This window comes from Vidua macroura, chromosome 31 (assembly GCF_024509145.1).
Source record: "Vidua macroura isolate BioBank_ID:100142 chromosome 31, ASM2450914v1, whole genome shotgun sequence".
NCBI classification, from domain to species: Eukaryota; Metazoa; Chordata; class Aves; order Passeriformes; family Viduidae; genus Vidua; species Vidua macroura.
The window spans coordinates 604,960-631,435 of record NC_071601.1 but is presented as its reverse complement, the minus strand read 5'-3'; the positions used below and the strand labels follow the sequence as shown (position 1 = coordinate 631,435).

General features: G+C 51.2%; 1 protein-coding gene across 1 annotated transcript; it reads right to left on the bottom strand.

Moving 5' to 3' along the window:
* Positions 1-5,355: 5,355 nt before the first annotated feature.
* On the bottom strand, positions 5,356-25,505 carry FAM167A (family with sequence similarity 167 member A). The gene is made up of 3 exons (XM_054001695.1): positions 24,699-25,505; positions 16,676-17,216; positions 5,356-7,769 (listed from the first exon to the last, which is right to left on the bottom strand). The coding sequence occupies exons 2-3, from the start codon at positions 17,048-17,050 to the stop codon at positions 7,506-7,508; spliced, it is 639 nt and encodes a 212-aa protein (XP_053857670.1). The 5' UTR covers positions 17,051-17,216; positions 24,699-25,505; the 3' UTR covers positions 5,356-7,505.
* Between the last annotated feature and the right edge of the window lie 971 nt (positions 25,506-26,476).

The following is a 26,476-nucleotide window of genomic DNA, read 5'->3' as shown; positions in this document are numbered from 1 at the left end:
TTGAGCATGTGAAGAAATCCCTTAGGAATCAACTCCTGGTGCTAAATCCTCTCCTTCCCTGCCAGAACTAGGAAGAAATCATGAACAATGAGGCAAATTTCACCTCACTCTGTGGCACATGGCAAGTCTCAAGGCTTGCACCAAGATCAGTCCCTGTCCTTGCTCATCCTGAAGGTGGGATGGGAAAATGGTGAAAAACTCCAAAAAGGGCTTTTCCCAGGAAATATGGCTGGGTATATACAGCCAGCCCCGGGCTTGAAATGTTCCTTTTAGCTCAGGGCAAGGGCTCAGCCTGGCTCTCGTGTGACATGGGTTCTTCCTGGGTTTTTCCCACCCAGGAAGATTTTTGGTGGATGTTTTTTTTTTTTTTTGCCCAAAGGAAGGATTTCCAGGAGCACCACAACCTGTCATCCTTCACAGAGGTGCTGGAGACTGCAGCTCCTCCCTGCAGAGCCCCTGGGACATCCTTCCTCTGCCATCCTCTCCTCCTGCATGGCAAAGAGCTCTCTGATAAATAATTCCCTTTTTTTTTTTTTTGGCTGATTGCATGCTGTTACTAGGAAACCTCCTGGCATCCCTGGGACTGAAATTTGGAGCAGGCTGGCAGCTAATAGAGATAATAAAGATTTTATAGCCTCCTTTCTAAACGAGCTGGCCAACCCTCCTTGTGGGGGTCTCAGAGGGCTGGGGTCCTCTGTCTGGGCTGAGTGGGCTTGGAAGAGACCCAGGGAAGAGAAAATAACTTCTTCAGGACTTTGCTGGTGTCAGTGCTGGAGCTGTACTGGGACTGGGAGCAAACCAAAAAGCTGAGGAGCATTTCCACGTGCTGGATTTCAGTGGTCATCACAGTCCCTGGCAAAGTCAACAACTTCCAGGCAAAGTCTGGGAACTTTCATGGGTCAGGGACATTCCTAAGAGGTAGTTTGGTGTGGCTGCTGTTTTGTAATTAATAATATGGGCTTGATCAGATTGGGCACTTGGCCTTAGGCCAGAGGATGGGTACTGGTTGATGGTGAAGACACAGCTCCTGCTGTTCCCATCCAAATGAGTGATTCCTTTGCTGGGGGAGAGGTTTGTGTGTCACAAGTCAAGAAAACTTTGCCTCTACAGCCTTGGCTTAAAAATGCACTGGGGACTTGTCCCTTTGCAAGATTTCTGAGCGCTCAGTGATTGCTGTCTGTAAGAAAGGATTCTTGCACTCTGTCCTGGCTGAGTTTCCTCGGCTCTGTGAGTGAACTGAGCAGCACCAGGGTCACTCCTGTGCCCAGGATTCCAGCTGGTACAGCCTAGATAGTTTATATGCTTAAACCCTCATGCTCCCAAAGAGTGTAGCAGCACCCAGACTGGCAGTTTGGGATGATCCCTGGCTCCCACAACTCCTGAACCCAACCTGCTGGTTGTTGGAGTCACTGCTGGTTGGGCTGGACCCACACCATGCCAGGAACCTCGTGGAGCAGGTCGAGCCCACCCTTGGCAAGCCACTCAAGGCACCAAAGCTTTGGCTGGAATTGGCAGCCTGGGAAGGGAGCAGCACACTCTGAAAAGCTGCTGCCTTCACAGGATGAGCCTGAGAGAATTGAGAACTTGATCCCTCTGATCTGGTTAGAAGCCTTGCAACAGGCTTTCAGTTGTAATTCACCCACAGGACAAGATTTTCTGTAAAACCCCAGTCCCAGCAGCTTCCAGGGTGGTGAAGGATGTGCTGAGCCTGCCAAGGTGTTCACACCTGGGAGTCCAGGAGGTGCTCAGCTGCATCTCCAGCTGAGCACCCACAGCAGGGACCATCCCATATCTTATTCCCCACCTTATAATCACAGGATAATCCCTACAATCATCTTCCTGGAGTGGCAGGAAGGAGCTGACCTTTGCAGATCTCCACAGGGCACTGTCAGCAGCATTCCTGCTTGCCACTGAGCTGCCTCCTTGGCTACCCAGGCTGGGAGCTGATTGCCCCCCCTGAGCAATCCCTATCCAGGAGAGATCCCCTCGTAGCACATGGCATTTCTGGAGCAGCTCCTTCCTGCCCCCATTGTTCCTGGGAAAGGCAGACAATGATCTAAGAATGCAAAACTCCTGAAACCCCTCCAGAAAGCCGAAATTTATGAGCAGCCTGTTCCAACTGGCAGAGGGAAACTGTCAGTGGAACAAAAACATTGTGTAATAACCTCCCTCCTCCCCCTCATCCCCCTCTGGGGGGAGCTGAGACAGCCACAAGGGAGAGGGGGGGTCGGGGAAGGAGCAGTGGTGAAGCACTGATCATTCCTCACTGAGAATGGACTGGTTTGGAAGGGAAAATAAAGATTATCTCGTTCCAACCTCCACTTTCCACCATTCCAGGTTGCTCCAAGCCCTGTTCAGCCTGGCCTTGGACACTTGCAGGAGTGGGACAGCCACAACTTTGGCACTGCAGACTTCTCTCAGTGGCTGCCCAGAGCATTTTAAAGCACATTTAGGTGCTGAGGGCAACAGTGACCAGAATGGTTTGTCTGGCCACAGGGACTCTGTAATATCCACCTTTTGCAAGGATGGGACCAGTCCAGGTCTTGGCTGCTCTGAATGATGGGTGAATGAAGGCGGTTTCTTGATCCTTTTTCATAAAATAGATTGAAAAGATGAAAGATGAAGTTTGGCCCAAATTCAATTGTTGCTTACCTTAAATTCTGCGTTTACATTTCACTTTAACTTCCCAACCATTGGAACCTGGGGCTCCCAGGAGTGAGTGTGACCACCCAGGACTCAGGAGTGTCCTGAGCCTGGAGAGGGGAGGGAAGCGCTGCCCTCAGCTTCCCAGATTTCCCAGGTCACACGGAGATGAGTGAGGATTTCTGGAGGGGTTTGCACATCTTGGGGTGCTGCTCCTCCTCGGAGCTGCTGCGTGGCTCCTCTGGCCAGCATCTGGTTTATGAGTGATGCCAGAGGGGTGGTTCCTGCTGGGGTTTTGGGATGTCTCGCTGCCATGTGTGCATCCCCTCAGACACAACACTTGGTTGTAAAACGTGCAGCGGGGGAAGTGAGCCTGGCTCCAGTTCTGGTGTGGAGCCTGCCACCTCCTCCTTGCAATCCCTTGTTTTTTCCTTCCCCCTCCTCCTGTCTGCCTGGATCTGAAGGAAAACCCACTCAGCAGAGAGTGTCAGGCTGTGAAATAAACCCACGAGGTGCTGGGAATACTCCAGCTGGGATTTTTTTCCCTTATATATCCATATCTACATCATCTCTATCTATTAAAAAGGTTAAACTGTATTAAGTTAAAATCCTGTGTAGCAGAGTAAGTCTGAAAATTCAGTCTTTAAGTCCTTAAATGTGTCATTCCTTGGCATTCCTGGTGCAAGGGGAGCCAGTGTGGCATTCTCTGACAGAGTCTCCACTGAATTTAATTAAGGTTTTATAGGGGTGATTGTGGGAGACCTCGAATCATTCACTGATTATGGGATAGCACTTCCCGTGCCAAAGAGTGAGGAATGGGGACAATGACCCTTTTCATCATTTCTGCTTTGGGGCTGTGACAGAGGAGCAAGGTCCTGTCCATTACTAGATTGTGGCAGCTCATGGCAGGGAGAGCAGCCAGCTGATCATGAAGTAAAATGTGTAAAATTGCTTTGTGCTTCCTCTTAATTGACCCAAAGGAAGTAAAAAGAAAAAAAAAAAGAAGAGACCTGGGCCAATTAATTTTTAACTGATTTCTTCATGGTAAAAAATGTGGAGCTTTGGATTGACTAGAACTTCAGGGATTGGGTCTAGCTGAAAAAGAGAAAGTGGAAAAGTTTTATTAAGGCTTCTTCAAGGAAAATTTTTTTAACAGTTAACAGCAAAACAATGTTTGAATGAAAATGAAGTGTTAATGTCTCAGCTGTAATTTAAAATTTTTAGAACTATTTTTGCAGAATCCCAGAATGGTTTGGGCTGGAAGGGACCTTAAAAATCATCCAGCTCCAACACCCAGCCATGGACAGGGACACCTTCCACTATCCCAGGTTGCTCCAAGCCCCATCCAGCCTGGCCTTGGACACTTCCAGGGATGCAGCAGCCACAGCTTCTCTGGGCAGCCTGTGCCAGAGCCTCACCACCCTCACAGGGAACAATTTCCTTCTAAGCAAAGAATTTTAAGTGATGTATTCAAGTTGTGAGTAAAAGCAAAATGTATCCAATTAAAATGCTAGACTGACTCCCCCATTTAAAATTTGCATTGAGCTTTTTGGGGGCAAGCAAAAATAATCTGAAATTTTATCTTCCAGTTAGCCTGGAGAAGTCCATAGTCCTCCAGCCTGGCCACCTAAATTAAAAAATGCAGTTAATTATTCCCATGGATTAGTCTCAAACTGGCTCTTCCATTTCGTGAGGAACATGTCTCACTGCTGAGTGGCTAAAAACAACACTGGAATCAGTGCCCAGAAGATTCCTGCTTCCAAGAGATGGAGCAGCAGCCACTGGTGCTCCAGATGGAGCTGCAGCTTTGACTTGTTGGTCTACAAAGAAGCATTTTTTGGATGGACTTCAGCAGAACCAACCTTGATTTCCACCAGCTTTTCTCTCCAGGCATCTGGGAAAGGGAATGTGGCTCTAAGCCACAGGAGAGGAACCAACACTCGATGGCTTGAATCATCTCACTGTGGACAGCAGGCTCCTGTCTGGGAATTTTGTGGTGGGAGCAATGACCTGTGCTCATGTTTCTCGAATCCAACATTTGGGTGACTTTTTATTTTAAAATTCAGCAAAAATCAGACCTATTTCGATTTTTTTTTCCTCCCTAGCCTGATATCTTTTAAGTGCCTGGACCCACTTTTCACTCAGTGACTAACTAACATAAAACTTTTTTTTTTTTTTTTGCTTTCTTTCCCAAAGGTTTTTGTCCAAACACACCATACATGCTCCAACCTCATTTTCCTCCCATCTCTCATGGGCTGCCAGGTGGAGCTGATGGGCGTGAGTGGATACAAAAACCTGCCAGGAAGAAACCTGGCACACCTGTAATCCTGGAACACACCATCCTGGTGCTTCCCCAACACAGTGAGAGACCAGAGGCAGAAATCAATACAGACAGAGGCTTTGTAATTAAAAAAATGTGCATTTCAACAAACAGCTGGCAGTTACATCCATCCCTCTTCCCCCTTAATGCAGAAGATGCATGTCTGGAACCCAGACGTCTGATTTTCTAGTGCCACGTGTAATGACCCACGAAGACTGTGCTTGAATTAACCCCTGCTTTTGGCTACCAGACAAGAGCCCAAAGGCAGGCCCACCCTGTACTCGACTCCATTTGACCCTAGAGAGAACCAATCCCCCTTTCCAAGGCATTATTTTCATGGAAAACCCATCATTTCTATCCTCTGATTGAAAACACCTCTGAAAATCAACATGTGGGACACAAACTGATTTATTTTTATGAAAAAAGTAAACAAAGAAGAATTTTAATGAGGTGGGGTTTTGTTTTTTTTTTCCAAGATGTCCATGGGGAAGTAAGGCTGTTCCTAGTAAACTGAATGGCACCGTGGCTGGTTGTCTTGTCCAGAGGCCAAGTGACAGTCTGGTCACAACCCAAAATAAACTTTCCTCACCTGGGGAGCACAAGATTCAGCACCCAGGCATGGTGCTGATGGTATGCATAAAGTTCTGGTGCCTAAAATTCCTCCTTCCTTAGCAGAAAGGAAAGATACTCAGGGAGCTTTGGAGTGGATGGGGAGGCATCACCCAGGGGCTGTGGGGGATGGAGGACTGATCTCAGCTCGGCGTCCCCAGCCCCACACGTCTGTGAACCCCTTAATTCATCCCCACTGTGCAGACCTGTGGAGGCACACAAATTATTTGTCTTTGCACCAACCTAAAGCTCCCAGTGGAACCCCAGGTCTGGAAGCCTCCTTGCATCCTCCCAGGCACGTCGGAGTCCCGCTGGATCCCAGTTCCCGTCACGTTTCGGAACAAAGGCGTGAACCCAGCCTGGAGCCTCTTGGGAGAGGCGTCCTGCGGGCTCAGATGCACACACACAGTGACTGACACACACACATGGAGCTCACGGACAGCTACAGGCACATCGACACAGCCACAGCTTCCAGAGCAGTGAGATTGCTCCTCCTGCTCCTTCCCAGGCCTTGGGCTGGCGCTGTGGGCACAGCCAGGTCTGCTCAGCCAAGAGCTGCTCCTGCTCGGGCACGTGGGGAGGGGCAGAGTTGGGCTGAGATCCTAGAATGGTTTGGGTTGGACAGGACCATAAAGATCATCTGATTCCAACCCTCCTGCCGTGGGTATGGGCACCATGAGCAGGATTGTTCCGCTCTGACAGGGTCAGGAGCGGTGTGGGCACAGGAGGGAGAGCCTGAAGGCATCCACACTTGATCTGTCCTGTCCTGGGTGCCAGCTGTCCCAAAATTGCCATGGCAAGACCTTTGGAGTCCCTTGCTGGGCAGCACCAGAGGTCTCTGCCCCCTGTGCCAAGTACAGGCAGCCGTGTGCACTGAAAGGCAAGAAAATACAGCATCCATCTCACATTCTGCTGGGCAGGGAGGGAACCCCATGTGTTGCTGCAGGTCCAAAGCTCATCACAGTAATTTCTCCCTTTAATTTTAAGTCCCATTTTGAGTTCAATACCCAAAAGTCCCCTTTCTCCTCTTGAAGTTCCCTCTCTCTGATGGATGTGTGCTGCTACAGAGGATCCAGGGTTTGCTGGTGCTGCTGCTGGGGGGTGTCAGCCTGGGGATTTCCCTGGCAGGAAACGTCTTGGGTACACATTTCCTTGCTTGCAGGGTGAGCCACAGGGTGTCTTGGGGCTGACAGCCCGATCCAACAGGATCAGAAATGTGTATTGCTCTGGGTATGACTTCCAGGGCACGCAGGAGACTTCTGGTCAGCTGGAATCTCTGAATGTGCCCATGGTGAGTCTATAATCTATACCACAGGCAAAATGAAGCTGTAGTGCCCTGGACTCTATGGAGCAATCCAAGAAACACATCTTCTCACCACTTCTTGGGGCTGGTACCATTTAACCCACAGTCCTTTGCTTGCTGGGAGGGCTCCTTCCCACTGGAAATCAACTTCCCACCTGAAACAGCCCCATGGATCCTGCACTTGGAGCAGCAGAGGCTGAGGGCTGCTGCCCAGGGAGACATCCATGGAGGAGAGCAACATTGCTCCAGCCTGGGAGGAGGGGAAGGGAAGAGGGATTTTGCTTTGTGGCTGATTTTTGACCCCTCCTTTGGTTTTTGAGCACAACCACCCACACCGAGCTGCATCCTGTGGGAGGAAGAGGAGGAGAAGGGACTTGGCAAAGGAGCTGAGTGCATGTGTTGGGTCTGGATGCTCTCCAGGCTTCTTCCACGCAGGTCCTGCCTTCCCCCATGAGCATCCCTGGGCTGTTCCAGTGCCAATCTCTATGCTGCCACCAAGACCAGCTGCGGGTTCCCTGTTTGCTCCCGTTCCCTCTGCTCCTCGTTGGCCTCTCCTCACCCAGCCATGAGGCAGAGAGAGCCCTCTCCCTCTTTCTCCCCCATCCTTCCCTCTCCTTTCCCCCCCCCTGTTCAGCACAGCGAGAACCGGCGGGAGTTGATGTTCATCTTGGTGACCCCGATGAGCTTGAGGGGCGTGGAGAGGCTGAAGGAGCTCACGAGGGGGAAGTCGCAGAAGAGGTCGGCGAGCTCGTCCCTCTCCTCCAGCTCGTAGGTGGCATCGTTGAGCATGCGCTGGTGCAGGTGGCACGTCTGCTCGATCTTCAGCTTGTTGATGTCGCTGCGCAGCCGCATGAGCTGCCTGGCCAGCTGCTGGTCCTGCAGGCGCATTTCTGCCTGGAACAGGGAGGGAAGAGGGTTTTTAGTGGCAAATTTGCTGCTCGAGGCTGCACCCACCGGATCGTGGGGAATGGAAGGATGTTGAGGTGCTTGAATGCGTCCAGAGAAGGGCGACAAGGCTGGTGAGGGGTTTGGAGCACAAGCCCTGTGAGGAGGAGTGGCTGAGGGAGCTGGGGGGGCTCAGCCTGGAGAAAAGGAGGCTCAGGGGAGACCTCATCACTCTGCACAACTCCCTGACAGAAGGGTGCAGCCAGGTGGAGGTTGGGTTCTGCTCCCAGGGAACCAGTGACAGGATGATGGGACACAGCCTTAAGCTGCTCCAGAGGAAGTTTAGGTTGGACATTATGAAAAAGTCCTTCACAGAAAGAGTGATTGGACATGGAATGGGCTGCCCAGGGAGATGACAGACTCACCATCCCTGGAGGCATTTAAAAAAAAGGCTGAATGTGTCATGGTCTGGTTGACAAGGTCGTGTCAGGTCATAGGTTGGACTCAATCTCAAAAGTCTTTTCCAACCTAGCTGATTCTGTGAACTCATCTAGAGGTGCTTGATCTGTGAAGGAGACAGGGATCTTCCAAGCCAGCAATGCATCCCCAAAAAATACCAGCTCAGGATGGGGAATTTTTAACAATCAAGAAATTCTGTGCCTGCTTGTGTTTTCAGGAGCACCAGGAAACTGGAATTAAAGCCGTGCCAAGGCTGTTGGCTTGGGTATCTGTCAGGCTTCAGAGCCTCCATCTCAACATTAAACAAAGCCCAAATTAATTTTGCTCATAAGGCAGCAGCCACAGGGAGACAGAGCAATTAGAGGTGGAAACGACCAATTAAAAGAACACCAAATAACTGATCCCCAAATACTCAGCCTGGGTTTCCAGCCTGCATAAATCAGAGCTAGCCCATGACAGACTCGACCTCCCCTGTGGTTTATTTTATCTCGGTGATTTGAAGTGGCTCTCAGGATGGAACCTCCATGGTTTCCCCCAGGACAGAGATCTACAACCTCCAAGCTAATGATCTAAGTGTTTTGGAGGTATTTTTTCCTCCCTTGGCACCTGGCTTGGGAAGGTGGAAGATTCATAAGCAATGAAAGGAAAGAGGTCTTTTATTAAAAAAAAAAAATCTAAGTCATAATTAAGAAAATTCATTGCCACAGGATGCTGTGGGTAGTGAAGGAAGGAGTGAACACTTGGTGTGGGAATCAGCCTGGCAAACAGGAGAAGGGAGGGCTGGAAAAGCAAATCAAGACAATTCCCACTTCCCACCCCACTTCCCTCCTCGCAGAAAAGCAACAAAACCACAAAAGCTACAAAGAAAAGAAGGTGGGAAAGAAGCCCAACACGCTCACCAGGAGGGGCTGGAACAGAATGCTCTCTAAAGCCCCTTCCAACTCAGCCAATTCTAGGACTCTGTGACTCTATGTTTTAGGATAAATTTCCCTTTCCTGGATTTTAGCAGCATGGATGTGATCAGACCGTATCAGTTTCCTTCCAGGCCTGAAAATGAGCTGCTCATTTTGTGGGTAGAGATGTAGCCCTGGGGGAAAGGGAGTAAATTATTCCTGGCCTGGTGGCTTGTGCATGAAGATGCAGAAGGGAAGGGAGGAAGGAAAGTTCCCCTTGAGAGACCCCACAGACACCCTGATATTCCTACAGGAGACCTTTCCATGACCCCTTTCCAAGGGCCGCTGCAAGGAGGGTGTGAAGCAAAGCAGCCTTGGGGTTACTTTGGCTTGTGACATAATCCCTCCTCCTCCAGGTAGTCAGAGAATCCCTGAAGGGTTTGGGTTGGAAGAGACATTAAAGCTCATCCAGTTCTACCCCCTGCCATGGGCAGGGACACCTTCCACCTTCCCAGGCTGCTCCAAGCCCCATCCAACCCAGCCTTGGACACTTCCAGGGATGGGAACTTGTGCCAGGGCCTCACCACTCTCACAGGGAAGAATTCTTTTCTAATATCTAAATCCCTTCAAACCCAAACCATTCTATGATTCTCTGACACTACAGAGGCATCCTGAAGGACCTTGCCTGATGCTCCCAGCCAGCAATAAGACCCCAGCTTGGCTGTCTGGAGAGGATTAAGTCACCTTTGTACCAATCTCTGAGTGAATATCTCTCTCTCGCTCTCAGGAAATCTCTCTCAAATTGTTGGCAGGGTTGTGGTCATTTACCTTTATCAAAAAACTCACTATTTCCTCTCAGACCTCATAACCTGTACCCCCAGCAGAGCAATGCCACTTGGCAGTTTTCATTCTTCCACCTGAGTTACAATTTAAAAAAAAAAGAATCATTTTGTTGATATTTTGCCCTCTCTCACAACAAATACTGACATTTTATTGGAGGCAATCACAGGTGTTATTGAAGTGACCTTGGGTCATTCTTTCTTCTTGGTTTATCAAGTTACCTAAGAAATGCCAACAAAGGCTTTCATTGAATATTTGGAAGAATGTGAGATTAAAAAAGCCTCTGCTGCCAAAAAAAAAAAAAAAAAAAGACACCAACAAAAACATCTAAAAGAGAATTATGAGACCATTGTGCAAAGAGCTGTGAGTTATAGGTGCTTTTTTTCTCTTGCAAACCAGCTTTTCATGTTTTTGACTGGTTCTCTTTTTCCCTCTCTTGAGGAATCCATTTGATTTCACACAAGCTGGAAGGCAAAGCCCTCTAGAAAACAAAGATAAGGAACAAAGCCTGGCAGTGGTTGACTAAAACCATGTGGATGTGGCACTTGAGGACATGGTTTAGTGGTGGCCTTGGCAGTGCTGGGTTAAGAGCTGGACTCAATGATCTTCGAGGGCTTTTCCAACCTTAAGAATTCCATGTTTCTATGAGTGGACGATGTGCACAAGGAGGAGATGGAAGTTGGGATGAGGGCTGTCACTGTCTGTGCTCCTTGGAAGGCTGCCTTGTCTTCCCAAGGGCTTGGGAGTTCCTTGCCTGGTGGCAGGTCCTGTGGAGGCAGCTCTGTGGGGTGACAGCTGGGCAGAGGGTGGAGCACCAAAGTTGGGCTGCTCTGCAGGGCATGAACTCTCACTCCTCACACTCATCCCTGGGGCTTGGCTTGAGATGCAAACCCCCTGTCCTGCATCCATGGAGCTGTCCCACTAAACACTGCTCTATTCAAACCCTCCCAGAACATTTAGAGGAATTTCAGCCAGAACCCAGAAATCCTCGTTCTCCTTCCCTTTCCCAGAGGCTCTGCACAAATACTAAAGCCATTCCCCCCGTCCCATGCTGAGGACCAAACAATCACTGGAAAGGATGAGTGATGTCCCTTTAAAAGCGGCGTTGTCAGGCCAGCAGACCTCCACAAAGCTGCCTGGGAATGAATAATGGGATTACAGGGGCCACATCACGGGAAGCCGTGAGGTTTTTGGTTTGCAGAGTTCACCCACAGGGCCAGTCACCACGAGGTAACTGCACACTCCAGTTCATCCGTGTGAGGCAGCAGCAGGATCCCACACACGGATGCAGCATCCTGGAGAAACCCCTGGGGAGCATCCAGCAGAAACCAGGCTTTTGATTTCTTTTGATCCTCTCATGGCCAGGGCAGGAAGAGCCTTAGGTGTGCTTTGCTCATGAAAACCAACATTTTAACACATTCTGCCTTTCTCTGCACATCAAGCCCCAGCTGTTTCTCGCCAACATGGCTGGGGAATGTTGTTGGAAAGGACAGGATGCCAGGTTGAACTTCCCAGGCTGGAAGGGGGAACCAGACTCAGGTCCTTCCTGGGAGAGAAGCAACTGCTGGATTTAAATGCAAAGTTGGACCACCGGATCTTATGAACTTAGGGAGGATTTTCTGCTTGGATTGAGCCTCAGAGGTTCCCAGGGATGTTTAACAGAGGTGAGGGAGAGAAAATTCTGGATGTATTCTTTCCTGATTTCCAGTCTAGGTAGCTCAGCCCTAATAGCTACAAGCAGTTGCCTTCAATTTTGTCTTCAACAGACAGGAAGACCAATAATTTTCCCATTTCCAGCAGCCCATCTTTTCTCTGCATTGCTTTTGGGGGATTTTCAGCAGGCAGCACCTTGAGGCATGGAGACAAGGAGCTCTTTGAGATTTCCCTGTCTTCCCAAAAGAGAAGAGTCCCATGAATGAAGTCCCAGCCTGGTCCTTGAAGCTCAGGAGGATGGTCTTTGGAGAGGCAGCTGTTCTCACAGGGCCAGCCCTTTTTATTTCCAGAAGTTCAAAAGAAACTGAAATGTGAATCAGCACTTTCCTGAGTGCAGCCACTTGGATTCAAGCACAAAGAAGCACAGGCCACTTGTCAGATCCTTGCCAAACCCTTCAGACAAGCCTACATTATCTGTGTTTTAGTTTGGGGCTTCTTCAGAGGTGCTCAGATGCCACCCTGATATAGGTAATTTTAGGTGCTCACACCCTTGTGGTGCAACCCACAGCACCAGATGAGTTATCCCAGCTCCTTCTGGAGTGCCTGGGAGTTCTCCACCACCACCAGGAGAGCTTTCTTTGCCAGCTGGACCATGTCGTGGGTCCCAAATCTCACCCTTCTTCAGTGTTGTTTAGGTTGTGTTGGCTCCCTCTCTCCCCAGAACAGAGTGGCTGCACCCAAACTGATCCCTGGGGATGGTCCTGTTCCATAATAAATCCTAAACTCTTCCCTAGTTTCAGCAATTTAACAGTAGAAGTCAGAGTCGTGGAATGATTTCAGTTGGAAAGGACCTTAAAACTCATCCTGTTCCACCCCCTGCCATGGGCAGGGACACCTCCCACTGTCCCAGGTTTCTCCAAGCCCTGTCCAACCTGGCCTTGGACACCTCCAGGGGTGGGGATTCCACACCTTCTCTGGGCACCCTGTGCCAGGGCCTCCCCACCCTCATAATGAGGAAATTTGGTGCTGCACTGTTGTTTAAATTCACTCAAGCACTTGTTCAGCCAATATGAGTATCCCAAATAGAAATAAAAGCACTTAATATTTAATTTTAAAAAATCTGATTGACAGGACACAGGTGTTTCATGATTTCCCAGGAGGGACCATCAGAAATATGTGTTCCTTTTCAAGTCTTTCCTGCATTCTGGCTCACACCCCTCAGATTTCAGGGCCAAAGTGGTGAATTTGAGATAGAAACCTCATTTTTCCTAAAGGGACAAAGCTAGAACTGTTCTAAGATGTCCCTGTTCACAGGGCTGTACTTTAGCCATACTTAGGAGGGAGAGGACTTTGAGTGCTTAATTTCATAACTTGTAAAACCTGGCAAATTTCAAAAACAAACAGCAAAGTGTGACCCCTCCAGTCCTGGAGTCTGTCACCATCCCTGGGCTGGTGATGGTTTTGCTCTCAGCACAGACGAGGAGCTGCCACACTTGACAGTGCAAAGGCAAGCACAGGGGCAGAGAAGAGGCAGGAGGAACTGGGGAGGGAAATGCTCCAGCCCCGGGGCAGCTCAGCACAAGCTGAGAGCTGCAATTTTCTCCTACACCTCCACAGAGCCTCTCAGCACAAAAACAAGAGCAGTTTGCATGTCTGAATAAATCAGCTTCTCGAGGCCAGGCTCTCAGCAGGGCCTGGCTGACGTGGCTGGCCGAGGCTCCGTGGGTTCCTGTCAGCCCTACAAACCAGGGCCTGGGACAGGTCACGTGAGGTGACAGGCCCAGAAAAGCAGATGGACAATAAAACCTTGGGTTTGTCCTTTGCTTCACTTCTCAAGGTGAGCAGCCTGAACCTGGCTGAAGTCAAATCAGAGCACACCCTGAAGACACAGAGGAAAATTCCTTGCAGTGTCAGATGATAGCTTTTGTGTGGATTGGGAGTGACAAGATATAGGGCAAGAGGAAATGGCTTCAAGTTGCACCAAGAGAGGTTTAAATTGGATACTAGGAAAACATTTCTTCAGCAAAAGGACTGTCTAGCCCTGGCCCAGCTGCCCAGGGCAGTGGTGGAATCCCCATCCCTGGAGGGATTTGACAGCTGTGTGAATGTGGCTTGGGGACATGGTTTAGTGCTGGCCTTGGCAGTGCTGGGGAGTGGTTGGACTTGATGATCTTAGAGGGCTTTCCCAACCTAAACCCTTCCATGATAATACCAAATTTACTGCCCTGCCTCTGCTGCTTTTGGCTGGGATAGAGTTAAATCCAGAACTGGGTGGTCCTGTACCAGTTGCCTGATGGGAACAGTCCCCAGCATGTGCAAACTCCTGGAGCTCCAAGTGCTTGGCAGGATGCTCCCTGGGACAAGCCAGAACCATTCCAGGGTGATGCTGTTGAGACAACCCAGCCTGAACACGCTGGGAGCTGCGCTGAGGGTTGGGGGTGATGGAGCTGCACACTCTGCATTTCACTCCCTAAGGACAGGGCTGCTGCACTTCTTTCCTGCATGAAAAGAATCTCCACATTCACCAGCTTTTGCCCCTTCATTGGATAGGTGAGTCCTACAGACCCTCAGTAGCCATATTGTGGGATCACAGAAGCGTGGAATGGTGTGGGTGGGAAGGACCTTAAAGCTCATCTTGTTCCAGCCTGCCATGGGCAGGGACACCTTCCTCTATCCCACTCACTCCAAGCCCTGTCCAACCTGGCCTTGGACACTGCCAGGGATGCAGGGGCAGCCACAGCTTCTCTGGGTACCCTGTGCCAGGGCCTCCCCACCCTCACAGGGATGAATTCCTTCCCAATTTCCCATCTAACCCTGCCCTCTGGCAGTGGGAAGCCATTCCCTTTGTCCTTGTCCAAAGTCCCTCACCATCTTTCTTGTAGGCTCCCTTCAGGAACTGGAAGGACACAATTAGCTCATCCCAAAGCCTTCTCCAAACTGAACAATCCCAATTCTCTCAGTCTTTCCTCACAGCAGAGCTGCTCCATCCCTCTGAACATCCTGGTGCCTCCTCTGGGCTCTCTGCAGCAGCTCCAGGTCCTTCCTGTGCTGGTCCCCAGATCTGGAGGCAGCTCTGCAGGTGGGGTCTCACCTGAGAGGGGCAGAATCCCCCCTCTCCTGCTGCCCACACTGGGGTATCAGCCCAAGATCTGGTTGGTTTCTGGGGTTCATGCTGCTGTGGAGCCTTCCTGATGGCTTTGCTGCCACAACATGAGAAAAAACGAGGAAAAAATCTCGTCTGTGTTGGGATGTTTGGAAGCTTGTTCCTTTATTTGACAAGAAACTGCATTTCACCCTTGAAATGTAATGTGAAATGCACCTTTTGGTTCCAGCACCATGTGATGGGACGGCCTGGCTGTGCTCCCTCTGCCTGCTGGCAGCTCTTACCCACACTCGTGCCTTCAGCACAGCTATTTCACCCTGTGGCCAGTCAAAAAATTGCTCTCCCTTTTGGGGAAATTGTTCTAAATTACCAGTCACGTCCAGATCCAGCAAAGACCAGTATAATTAAGTGGCTGGGAAATGGAAAGTGAAGAACAATTAGGGTTTGCTTGGCCTTTTCTTGTCTTTAATTTAAACTTTCAGTTTTTGACAGATGGTGGTTTAGATACCGCACCCTAGTGTAAGGGGTAGAATCAGACTCTGAGACAATTTGTATTTCCATCATGGACAGAGATTGAAAGAAAACCCCAAATCTTTTAAAATCCAATGTTCTGAGAAGGAAAATCTGCTTCTCACTCTCTTTGATCATGATGAGATTCAGGGTTTCCATCGAGTGTGAATTTAAGATTACACCCAGATTCAGGTCACAGGTCTGGAGCTGAGGTTCTCCAGAGCACTGAGGGGTTGTAGAGGATGATCTCAAAGCTGTTCCTAATAGTCCTGCATTCCTGAAAACCACAATCCTGAGAAACAAAGTCACCAAAGTGCAGTATCCAGAACCATCTCAGTAAATAAATCCTCAGGGGACCAGTGGAGTTGGGTGAATGCAGCAACAGAAAGATGACAAATCAACGTTATCTGAAGCAAAAGTCGCAAAGAAATCTTTAAAACTGTTATTAATTTTTGTCAGAAGCTTTCCTCAAATATTTCAGTGCTTCTCAAAAACAAAGTGTCTGCACAGGAACATTTTCACAAGTGTTGGCCACAAGTGATGTCCCAGCCCCTGTTGCAAATATTCCTGCTGGGACTCACAGGCAAAATTCCAACTGGGCAACAGAAACAAAGCCACGTGTCATGAGTCACTTCCAGTGATTTGGGCCAAATAATAAAGATTTTCATGCCAGTGAGGAGAAGGGAAGGATCGCTGGGAAGTGGGCTTTTGGTGTCTGATTGCTTCTACTCCTGTGAAGAGCACCTGAGCTCAGTCTCCAGCTCTGACTTCAGCTGCCCTGACAGGGACATACCCATGCCATATCCTATTGACCTCCAGAGAATCACAGAATACCCTGAGTTGAAAGGGACCCACAGGGATCAAGTCCAACTCCTGGCCCTGCACAGGACAACCCCAAAATCACTCTACATGCCTGAGAGCATTTTCCAAACACTTCTTGAGCTCTGTCAGGACTGGTGCATCCTCCTGCAAATTATTTCCAGGCTGTACTGACTCCTGACCTTGGCTGGGAGCTGGGTCAGGCCCAGGATAAATTTGTGCCAAAAGCCACAATAGCAAACTGACAGAGAAAAGGTGAATTTCAGCCCTGTGCCCTGGCTCTCTGGATTTTCCTAGCACAGGTTCCTAGAAAAGACAAAGGATTTCTGTCCTCTCCTTCTCTGTGAAATGTCCAGCACATAACCACCAGAAATAAACAGATGTGTGAGACAGGGCCCAAGGCTGGGATCGGGGAATGACTGAAATGTGGACTGGGTTTGAATCAAGAAAAAAACAACAGAGGGCAGACCTGGAAGAGCCAGGTGTGGAAAACGCAATGAGTGAGTGATGGGAAAGGCAAGGACTGATTGCTGCCTTTCCACCTGGGGCTGAAGGCAGGTAGGAACAAGGAGTTTCCCCACTCTTTCATTTTTATCCCTCTTGAAAATCTGTGCTAACGGGGACAGGCAATCACTTACCAGCTCCTTCCTGAGCCACGTCAAAGCTTCGTCGATGCTCTCAAAGCCACCTATCCTCCCTGAGGTGACAGTCCCCTTGTCCTGGGCAGGGCTCCCGTTGAGGTGCAGCTGCACCTTCCTCATGGGGACAGTCTCCCCTGGGGTCTTTTTGGCCTTGGTGGCCTCATCCTCTGTCCCCTCAGGCTGGGGGCTCTTCCAAGCCTGCTCCTCCAGCTTTGCCTTCCATTCCAAGTAGGAAGGGCGCCTGGTCTCCAGTCTCAGCTTCTCTGTCAATGCCTTGAGGGTCCTCAGATGATCATCCGGAGGAGGAACCCCCCCAGAGCCAGCATCCTTGCTGTCCAGAGCCTCTTCTATTTGGATTTGGGGCACAGACATCTTCTCTGGGAGTCCAAAGGCATAGAGGTGGGCTGGAAAGGGCCAGGGATGGAGATGAGAACCCTCAAGGTTTGACCAGGCGTCACAAGGCACTCAGCACAGCTCCCTGGAGTACAGCTGAAGTGTGGGCCCCTCCTCAAGCACCAAGCCAGCCTTGGATGAACACCTAGGAAAAAAAAACAAAAAAAAAAACAAAAAAAAAAAAGGATTGGTTTTGAGAGGGAAAAGGGAGTGAGGAAAGTGAGACAGCTCTTGCTGGAGCAGGGGTGTGAGGATTTTGGGAGAGGCTCAGTGCCAAGGTGCTGCAGGGGAGGGTGACCTCACCTCGGTTATCTGAGTGCTCTGGGGCAGGAACAGACAGGCTCTGGCTTTTAGCAAAGCTCTGGTTGCCTACACCTCCAATCTTAACTCAAGGGGCCATAGATGGGCGACCAAGGAGGCCAGGACACATTCCCAGATCCCAAAGTCCTCTGGAGACAGCAGTGGCTGCTGCTGGATGTTGGGATGACTGGTTTTGCTGATTTTCTACCTGGCCAACCCACATTTCCCCATCTGGGCAAATCAGGTCCAGATGAAACAGGACAACCTGAAAGAGGGGAAGTTTAGATTAAATATTAGGGAGAAATTCTTCCCTGTGAGGATGGTGAGGCCCTGGCCAAGGTTGCCCAGAGAAGCTGTGGCTGTCCCTGGATCCCTGGAAGTGTCCAAGGCCAGGTTGGACAGGGCTTGGAGCAACCTGGGGTAGTGGAAGGTGTCCTTGTCCATGGCAGGGGGTGGAATCTTTACGGTCCCTTCCAACACAAACCATTCTGTGATTCTGCGAACCCAAACTTCTCCCAGGAGTTTGAGTCAAAAGGAGAACTGGGAAACAGGACTTACTGTTCCCCACACCACACTTCCCTCCAGTTTTACAGCTCTGGGTTTAGTTCTGGGTTTGCTAAAGCTGCAGCCTGAGGATTCTGGTCCCTCCTGGCCCACTGGCTCCAGTCAGGAACGTGGTCCCAGCCATGTGAGGAACTAGCTGGGGTGCTGGCATGGTTTGGGCTCAGACACCCAGGGAGACTTGGACTTGTGGTTTCCATCACCGGCCACGTCCAGTTTGTCCAGTGAGAATGGTCCCTTGTAAACACCCTTATGAGCAGCAGCACAGAGAAGCCAGGAGCTTCCTCCCCACTTCTCCTCCTGTCAGCACTCATGGAAGCTGTGCCCAGAGCTGGTCTGACAAACCCTGGCACCTGGAGGGGCAGAGAACTCTTCAAGAGTTAAGCTCAGGCAGCTTCCGTAATCATTTGCCAGCAGGATCAGATAAGAGACATTCTCAAGGTCGTGTGCTCATCTATAGCTGAGCTAGGAATAGATCCCGAGCTCTCCTCTGAACGTCAGGCACAAAACAAAATACTTTTCTGCCTGCCTGGTGAGGTGCCTGGAAAACCAGGCAGGATGTGTGCAGCTTCCTACAGTTACTCAGCCATTCTTCTCCCTGCCATTTACACAAAGGCATGTGCAGATCTGAAATCCAGACCATAATTACGCCTCTCCAACCTTTTCAGTAAGAAGATTCAATTTAAAATAAACACCGAGTGAGAGTAAGACTTATCCCAACAATTGTGTGGGGGCACATGAGCTGAACGAGGAGTTGGGAGCGTACACACAGACAGTGTGGGGGTGGAGGATTAGTCATGTTGTGGTCTCCTTCCCGCTCCTATTTATGTTAATGAGAGTTTTACGGGGAGAGGGAGCACGCACAGACACTCTGTCAGGTTGAAGCCAACAGCTCTCGTGCCTGGAACAGCAACAATTCTCCTGCTTCTGTTGAAAAAGAGAAGGGAAAGCAATGGGCTGGCCCGGTGGAGGGGTGCTCTGCAGGGCTCAGGGCTTGTCGATGAATTTACCTTTCCTCCTGCTCCAGCCTCCCCAGATCAATAAAGGAAAACAAGTAATGACTCTAAAGACCTCGTTTCTGAGCTTTTTTTCCCTGTCCTATGAGACGTCTGTGGAGATTGCTGAGGGTGGCCCAAACCCAGCAGTCCCAGAGTCTGCTGCAGCTCCACACTGGGCTGCTGGATTTGCTAATCCCCAGCAAAGATCATGTTTTTATAGTTTTCTGAATGCCACAGCTACAAAGCAGAGCCCCACACAAACTCTTTGGTCCTGTTTTTCAGCGTGTACAGAATCCTCAGGGTGGCAATGGCCCCTGGTATTTGAGCCCTGGGCACAGCTCAGTTAGCATTTAGAGCATTGGACCATGAAAACAGAACAGCAGCTTGGAGCATCCCCTTTGTCACAACCCTGCTGACATCTCCCCCTCCCTGTCACCACAACTCCCAGCAGCTTTGGAGGAGATTTGGTTTTTCTACCCTAAAAACAGCATTGATTCAGCCCATCCTTCACTTTCTCTCTGGTGTAACGTGAAATGCCTCATTCCCTCTGCAGGGACACCCCGTAAATTGGCAGCATTCCCCAGCCTGTCCAGACTCCAAAGTGACAGAAGGGAGCCACCTCTAACTTCCTATCAATATCTTGGATTTGGATCAAACACCTGCTGTGGAAAAAGAGATCTGAAAGTTGTAAGTGTGTGAAAAATGCCCTTGTGCTGTAACACAAACCCTTTGGTGCCTGAGAGTTACCAAATTCCCAGGAACAAACCTGCCCCTGGCTCAAATCCACATCCTCCCAGTCTCCCTGCCCCAGGCTTGGCTCCCCCTGGGCTAGCCTGTGTGAGGGGATTTAAGTGATTAATCCTTGATTTGTCTCATTATCACACCTGCCACAGGGAGTTCGTGCCACTCCTAATTAGGGGTAACGAGTTCAGCCCCAAAACAGGGTGAGGGTTTGCTCACACCTCACTAAGAATCTCTGCTCAGGGGTTCCCCCCCTTCCCTTAGATGAATCCTGAAAGCACAGAACACAACAGGTCACTGAGACAACAACAAAAAACCCCTTTAATTTCTTTCTTGTGTTAGGTTTCCACTGGAGAAGTCAACTGACCTACCCCAAGGGATCAGCAGAAGCACAAGCCTGGGACAGAGAAATAATAGGAATGTTAGACTGGGAGTTCAACAGTTAGCCAAGGAGGAGCTGTGGGGAGCAAATTATTCTTTTTCCTTTGCTATTCCTGGTGGACTCCTGTAATACCATTTTTTATTGCAGAGGAGCAGTAGTGACTGCAGGAGTCTGTGTTAAAGGAATTCTGCTCCTCTGGAGGCTGGGAAGACAAAAAAGCCTCGATATGAGACAAAACCTCAGCTGACAGAAGCCCTTTTGCCCAAACAGACCACAGATGTCACTTCTGGCATGGAGCAAACAGGGCGAAGGCAATGCTTCAGGCTGTGAATGACCTTCAAAAAGCACCTCAGCCCCTTTGTGCCTCAGTTTCCCTCTCACTGTTCAGTCTCTGAGCTGGTCTTCAGGGAAAAAGCTCTGGGGATTTTCAGAGATGTACAGAATTCACCTCTGGTGTCTCCAGGTCTCATCTGAGTGCTCGTGCTCGCACTCCAGTGGGTGCAGGGACACCCTCCATGATCCATGGAGTTTGGGATGGGGTTCCCCTGATCATTTGCTCTGAAGGTTTGCACAGGGGTCTCCCTGGCCCACCCAGATACCCCCTGGTCCTACAGAGGAAATTCCTGGAGCAAATCCAGCCTGCTGACATTGCCATCCAGCTCTGCAGCTCCCAGCTGACCCTGAGCCTGGAAAGGTGGGATGAAGGAACACCAAGGAGGAGTGAGAGGTGGGGGACAGTGCCTGGTGTGCAGGGAGAGCTGTGTTTGCCTCCCTCCTTGCACAGCAATGACACAGGGATGGGGTGGGGGTGACTGACCCCCCTGCAGGTCTCTGACCCCCCCCCGGGTGTCTGCTGCAGGTTGGGAGAGGGGTAGAGAGGAGGAGATGCCTGTGAGAAGGGGTTGCCATAGCAATGGAGTAAGGGAGGACTCTGGCTGCTCACGGAGGTGGATGGATGTTCCGGAGCATCCTCAGGGCAGCAGAGACTCAGAGGCCTCAGGAATGGGGTGAGGGAAGGAGAGACCCATCAGGATCAACACTGCAGCTCCCTGGAGCTGGTGGTTCCTTTTCAGGGTGGCTGCACATCACTCATTCCTTTCCCCATGCCAGACTGAGCTCTGTCAGGAGAGGAGCTGCTGTGCTGTGTGGATTTGGTGAGCCGGGGGTTCCTCACCCTGCCAGAGCCCCCCATCCTGCTGGTTCTGCACAAGGGCACTGCAGAGGTGGAGAACAACTCCCCGGCCACCCCACCGACCCTGAGGAGAGCTGGTTTCCCTGGATTCTATTATTCAGTGTTTACCCACCCAATCCTTTTCTGTAGCAGCTGAAATCCTCTCCTGCAGAAAACCAGCCTGGTCCCAAAGTGACCTTCAGCTTCCCTCCCTTCAAAAGGACAAAATTCCAGCACCAGGAAGAGCTGTCTGATCCCGAGGAGCCAGGACACGCTCCAGGGCTGGAATTGGTGCTGTCAGGATCAGATGCTCTCTGCCTGCTCAGGATGGTCGGGACAGGATGGAAAGGTCTCTGCCCATGCTGGAGGAGTCATGGCAGAGCCCTCAGTGACACTGAACACGGTGCCCATGGAGATCTTCCAGCCACACTCCTGTCTGTGAGCTTGTTCCTTTCTCCATGGAAAAATGACAGCACTGATGAGACCAAAATGGGCACTACAAGCATAGATGTGGACATGACATTCACAGAAAAATGGGGAAAAGGGAAAAAGAGGGGCTTTCCATTCACATATGACCTTGAGCAAGACGAGGGTTTGCTCCAGCACTTCTTTCTGCCCAAATGGCCTCCAGAAAGAGCCCTGAACACTGCAAGGGAGGAGGGGAGGGCAGTGGGGGCTGCAGAAAATCCATCAGAGGAGTGGAGGGATGCAGAGATGGCTGCCCCAGCCCTGGCAGTGTCCAAGGCCAGGCTGGACAGGGCTTGGAGCAACCTGGGACAGTGGAAGGTGTCCCTGCCCATGGCAGGGGTGGGTGAGCTTTTTGGAAGGGACCTCCCTTCCAGCCCAAACCATTCTGCGATTCTGTGAGATTAGAGGGGACCAGTTTGCACTCCCTGCCCCAAGGCACTTCTCCCTGGCTGATTTCCAGCATCACCGGCAGAGTCAGAGCCTGTTTCAGTAAACACATCTGCACCTTCCTGCCCGACTACACCTCATCCCTCCTGCGTCCTCCACACAGCTTCTGGCAGGCTCCTGGTGAGGGAGCAGGGCTGAGGCTGCTGCCTGCTTCAGATGGACCCTTGCAGCTCCATTTTCAGACCACTTATGCTCCCCTCGATCAGCAGATTTCCAGGCTTTGTGTGGAAATCCTGCATGAAGAAGTATTTGGCATTCCAGCAAACCAGTCTTCCAGTCAGCTGGAAGTAGCTGCAAACTGGGGAGCTGAACAGGATCAATGCTTTCAACCCATGAGCCCAAACCAGACAGCGTTCCTTTTAGGAGGAAAAGGATTAAGGAACGGAAGCAAAGGCAAGTTTTCAGGCTCTTGGTGAAGTCACCATGTCCACCCTCGGTGTGTTCTGAGCTCTGTGGAGCCATGGATTATGGGCAGGGGTTTCTTCTCCATGCACTGCCCCAGGCTGCCGGCAGGTTTTGGAGCTAATCTCAGAGGTGGCACAGCTAACCTGTTCCCAGAGATGCCCCCAAAGGACCTGTGGCGTGGCACAGCTGGTTGTTCCTCCTTTTTCCCCACTGCCACCCCAGGCACGGCCGCGTTTCAGCAAGGAGAGGCGGGGACCTCTGTGCCCGTGTGCCCAGGGTAATGAAAAGGGCTGGGATTCCTTGGGAATGAGCCAGGGCAGGCTGAGAAATGCTCTCTTCCCAGGAGAGTAGTACGGGGAGCTATTTTTTCCCCAAATGCAGCATGCAAGGGTGTGTTTTCAGAAAGAAAATACACAACCTAACCTTTTTGGTTTGTTTTGTTGAGCTCCAATCTGCCCAGCACTGAGCTCAGCCCCTGCAGGAACAACGTCGGAGCCAGCTCCCACTGGAGACCCCCAGGCTCCAAGTTAACATGATCAGGGGAGTGGGGTCAGCCCCTCGGTGACCCCCTAATCCCCTTTACATGCCCCCTGTCCCATCCAATTATCCAAACCATGATCGCCCAGCCTCTGTCCCCAGACCTGTCTTCTCCCAGTGCTGAGCTGCACTGTGGGATTTAATATCATTTAAGATCAGCTGGTTGCAAACAGACCCTCCTCTCCCTCCCTCCAGAAGGGCTACGCTGCTCTTAGGCTGATTATTTTTATTTATTTTTTTTTCTTCTTCCCTGCAGTGTCTCTGCTACATTTTGCAAACACCTAATGGCTGCAGGGCTGTTGCAAGCCCAGAGCCCGGCAGAAGCCGGATTCCTCCCGTTCTGGTGGATTTTTGTGGTGTGTAGACCACCCCCCGCCCTCAACACCCCCATGAAGGATGGGGGGGGAGGAATTTAATGGGCACTTGAAAGCAGAGAGGAGCTGGCATGCAAAAACCAGCAGCAGCTCCCGTGTGCTGAAATGATGGCTGGCACAGAGCAAACCCACAGCAGCCAAAACAGGCTCGTTCCCGCTGGAAAGTGGGGAGTTCCTCGGATCCAAGGGACGAGCAGACAAAGCCAGAGGAATCAGCTGGGCACAGCCCCTCGCTGGAAAGCCAGGAACTTGGTTTTCATCTATTCCCACCTCCCCCCACCTCCGCTGAGGTCTCCGATGTCGAGAAGCGCCGGAGGGTGCGGGATTGTGGAATAACAGGGGGTGCATTGCAGGAAAACAGGGAGGGGGGTCCTTGGAGAGGTGCCTGTGGTGGGAGAGGTGTCAGCCCGCCCGGAGCGGAGCGGTCCGGGCTGCGGGATGGGGATGCTGCCGTGCTGTGCAACACCCCGGGGCGTTCGGGCTGGGCTTGCACAAACACTCGTGCTGGGAGGGGTGCGGGCTGGCGCTATTATTTTAACAATTAGCCGCAAGCTGTTATAAAGGGCTCTGAAGAAGTTCTGGCTGGGTTTTTTCCCCCCTCTCCCCGGTGTAAACGTGAGCTGCGAGGGCCAGACCTGAGCAGGTGGAAACCTGCTCTGCTCGGCACACGATGCCTGATTCAAAAACCCGAGGTAGATACGCCCTGCGAGGCCACCGCGCTCATCCCACCATGTCTGCACTGCACAACCCCACAAACCTTTCCAGGTTTCGAAAGGTTTCCAGAGCTGCTGCACATCTCAGGCTGGGGGCAGAGGGTGCAACAGGTGACTGTCCCGAAACCCGGGCAGCCTCTCCCCTGTTACCCCTCACCCTGTGCGGAAAAATCCTCCTGGAGGGGGTGAGAAGCCCCACGCTGCTCCCAACTGAGAATAAAATCCACAAACATCATGGGAAAGGAGGATTCAGACATTCCCAGTCAATGGGGAGCCACCGTGCCGGCCATCTCCAGGGAGATTGCGGCTGGGGGGACACTTTGCAAACCCCAGCCCCGTCACAGCAGAACCAGCTCGCCAGACCCCGGTGCGGAACTGCTGCTCGGTGGGGTCCCCATCACCCCTCTCTGCTGCCCCCCAGGTCCTTGCCGGGGGTCCCCTCCAGCCCCGGGCAGCTCTCCGACAGCTCCCGTGCTAGGTGTCCCCAGGGTGGCTCTGTGCCCCCAAGCCACCACCAGCAACAAACTTACCGGGGCTGGAATCAGAGAGGGGATTGCACGGACATCTGGGCTCCCTCCTTCCACCTCGGGTCCCCAGCTCGGTGTTTGGAGAGCGGTGTCACCAGTGCCTCCCGGAGTCTGTCTCATCCTCCTCCTCTGTGTCTCGCTTCAGAAATCTGTGCGTGTGGTGGTTGGTTTGTTGTTCTTTTTTTTTTTTTTTTTTTTTTTTTTTTTTTTTCATTTAGGAGACTTTTTTTTTTTTTTCCCAGCCGTTGCGTCAGGGCTGTTGCCTGGAGACAGGCGAGCTATTCCAGTTTGAGCTTTTCAGCGCCGATTTCCTCTCTCTCTTTCATTCATACCACCAAGCCCTGAACCTACCTCCCACCAAGCAATAACCCTGGGGAGACCTGGAAGGGAGGAGCTGCACAGCCCGGGTCCTAAACATCCTCCGGCACCCGGGAGAGGGAGGAAGATCAGCGATGCTTTCGGCGTGGAGAACAGGGATGGAGCGGTCCAGTGGAGGGCAGGTACCCTCGAAGCTTGCAGGAGATGCCCGGAGAGCTGCTGTGCTCCCGAAGGAATCTGTGGCTCTTCCCGACACCAACCTGCTGGTGTCCCCATGCAGATTGTGTTTTTTTTTTACCATGGATATCAGCCCCACAAGGAGTTTGGGGTCCTCTGGCATTCGGGAGAGCTTTGGGATAACGTTTTCCAGGTGCCACAGCTTGCCCACTGCGTGTGCCGAGGGGAATTTTGCAAGGATGCATCAGCGCCTCTGGGAAGCCCCAGGATGGTGCCTCGGGGCTCCCTGGCTGGTACCATCCATCCCCGGGCAGAAACCAGTTTAGGAACCAGCCTACGCCTGAATTTTGTACTGGGGGAGCTCCTGCTGCTTCCACAGCTGCCCCAGCGGGGCTGGAAACCATTTTAGCTGCCTCTGAGGAGGAACTGAGAGAGGCAGTGCCCCGGCTGCCGGCTGAGTGGGGTCCAGAATCAAAGGCAGGGGACAGAGGGGATTTCCTTCCTTCCTTCCTTCCGCAGAAGTTGGAGGTTAACCCCTCAAAGCCCTGGGGCCGCTTTCCAAAGCATCCCACATATCACACATCTGGGGGCTCAGAGCCACCGCCCGCGTTTGCAAAGCTGGTGCTGCGAAGGGTTAAGCCTTGGCCAACGACCCCCAACCATCCAGGCCCCTTTCCCCATTCCCACATTCAGCTTTTGTGAGAGAAACCCCTTCACAGCCTTTTTATTCCTTTTTTTTTCACCCTTCCCTTTTCCTGCCTGAACCATCCCCTCTCCCCCCTGAGGGCAACAGGGAGATTTACAGGGAGATTTACAGCCCCTTCCTGAGCTCCAGCATGGAAGGGCTGGGATTTCCCACCTCCCTTCGAATGCCAGGGGTACCCCAGACCTTTAGAGGCTGTGCCTGCACAGGGTTTGGAAGTCTGGAGTGCAGAGAAAGGGGGTGCCCTGGATGCAGCAATGCAGATTCAGAATGAATAGCAGCATTTTCACATTTCTGATGAAAATGCAAATTTTTTTCAATTTTTTTTTTTTTTTTTTTTTTTTTTTTTTTTTTTTGCTTTGCCAGCATCTGCATATGCAAACTCAGATGCAAACTCAGCCTGGTGATCAGCTCCCACTGTGCTGCAGGGAGGCACCTGAAGGCTGATGATGATGGAGAGGTACCAAGGGAGATGGAAGAGCTGTCGGCTGCGTGTTAAAACTCTCTGACAAAGACCTGCAGGAGCTTTTAGCAGCAAAAGGAATCCCAGAATGAATCCCAAGAGGGGTCAGGTTGGAAGGGA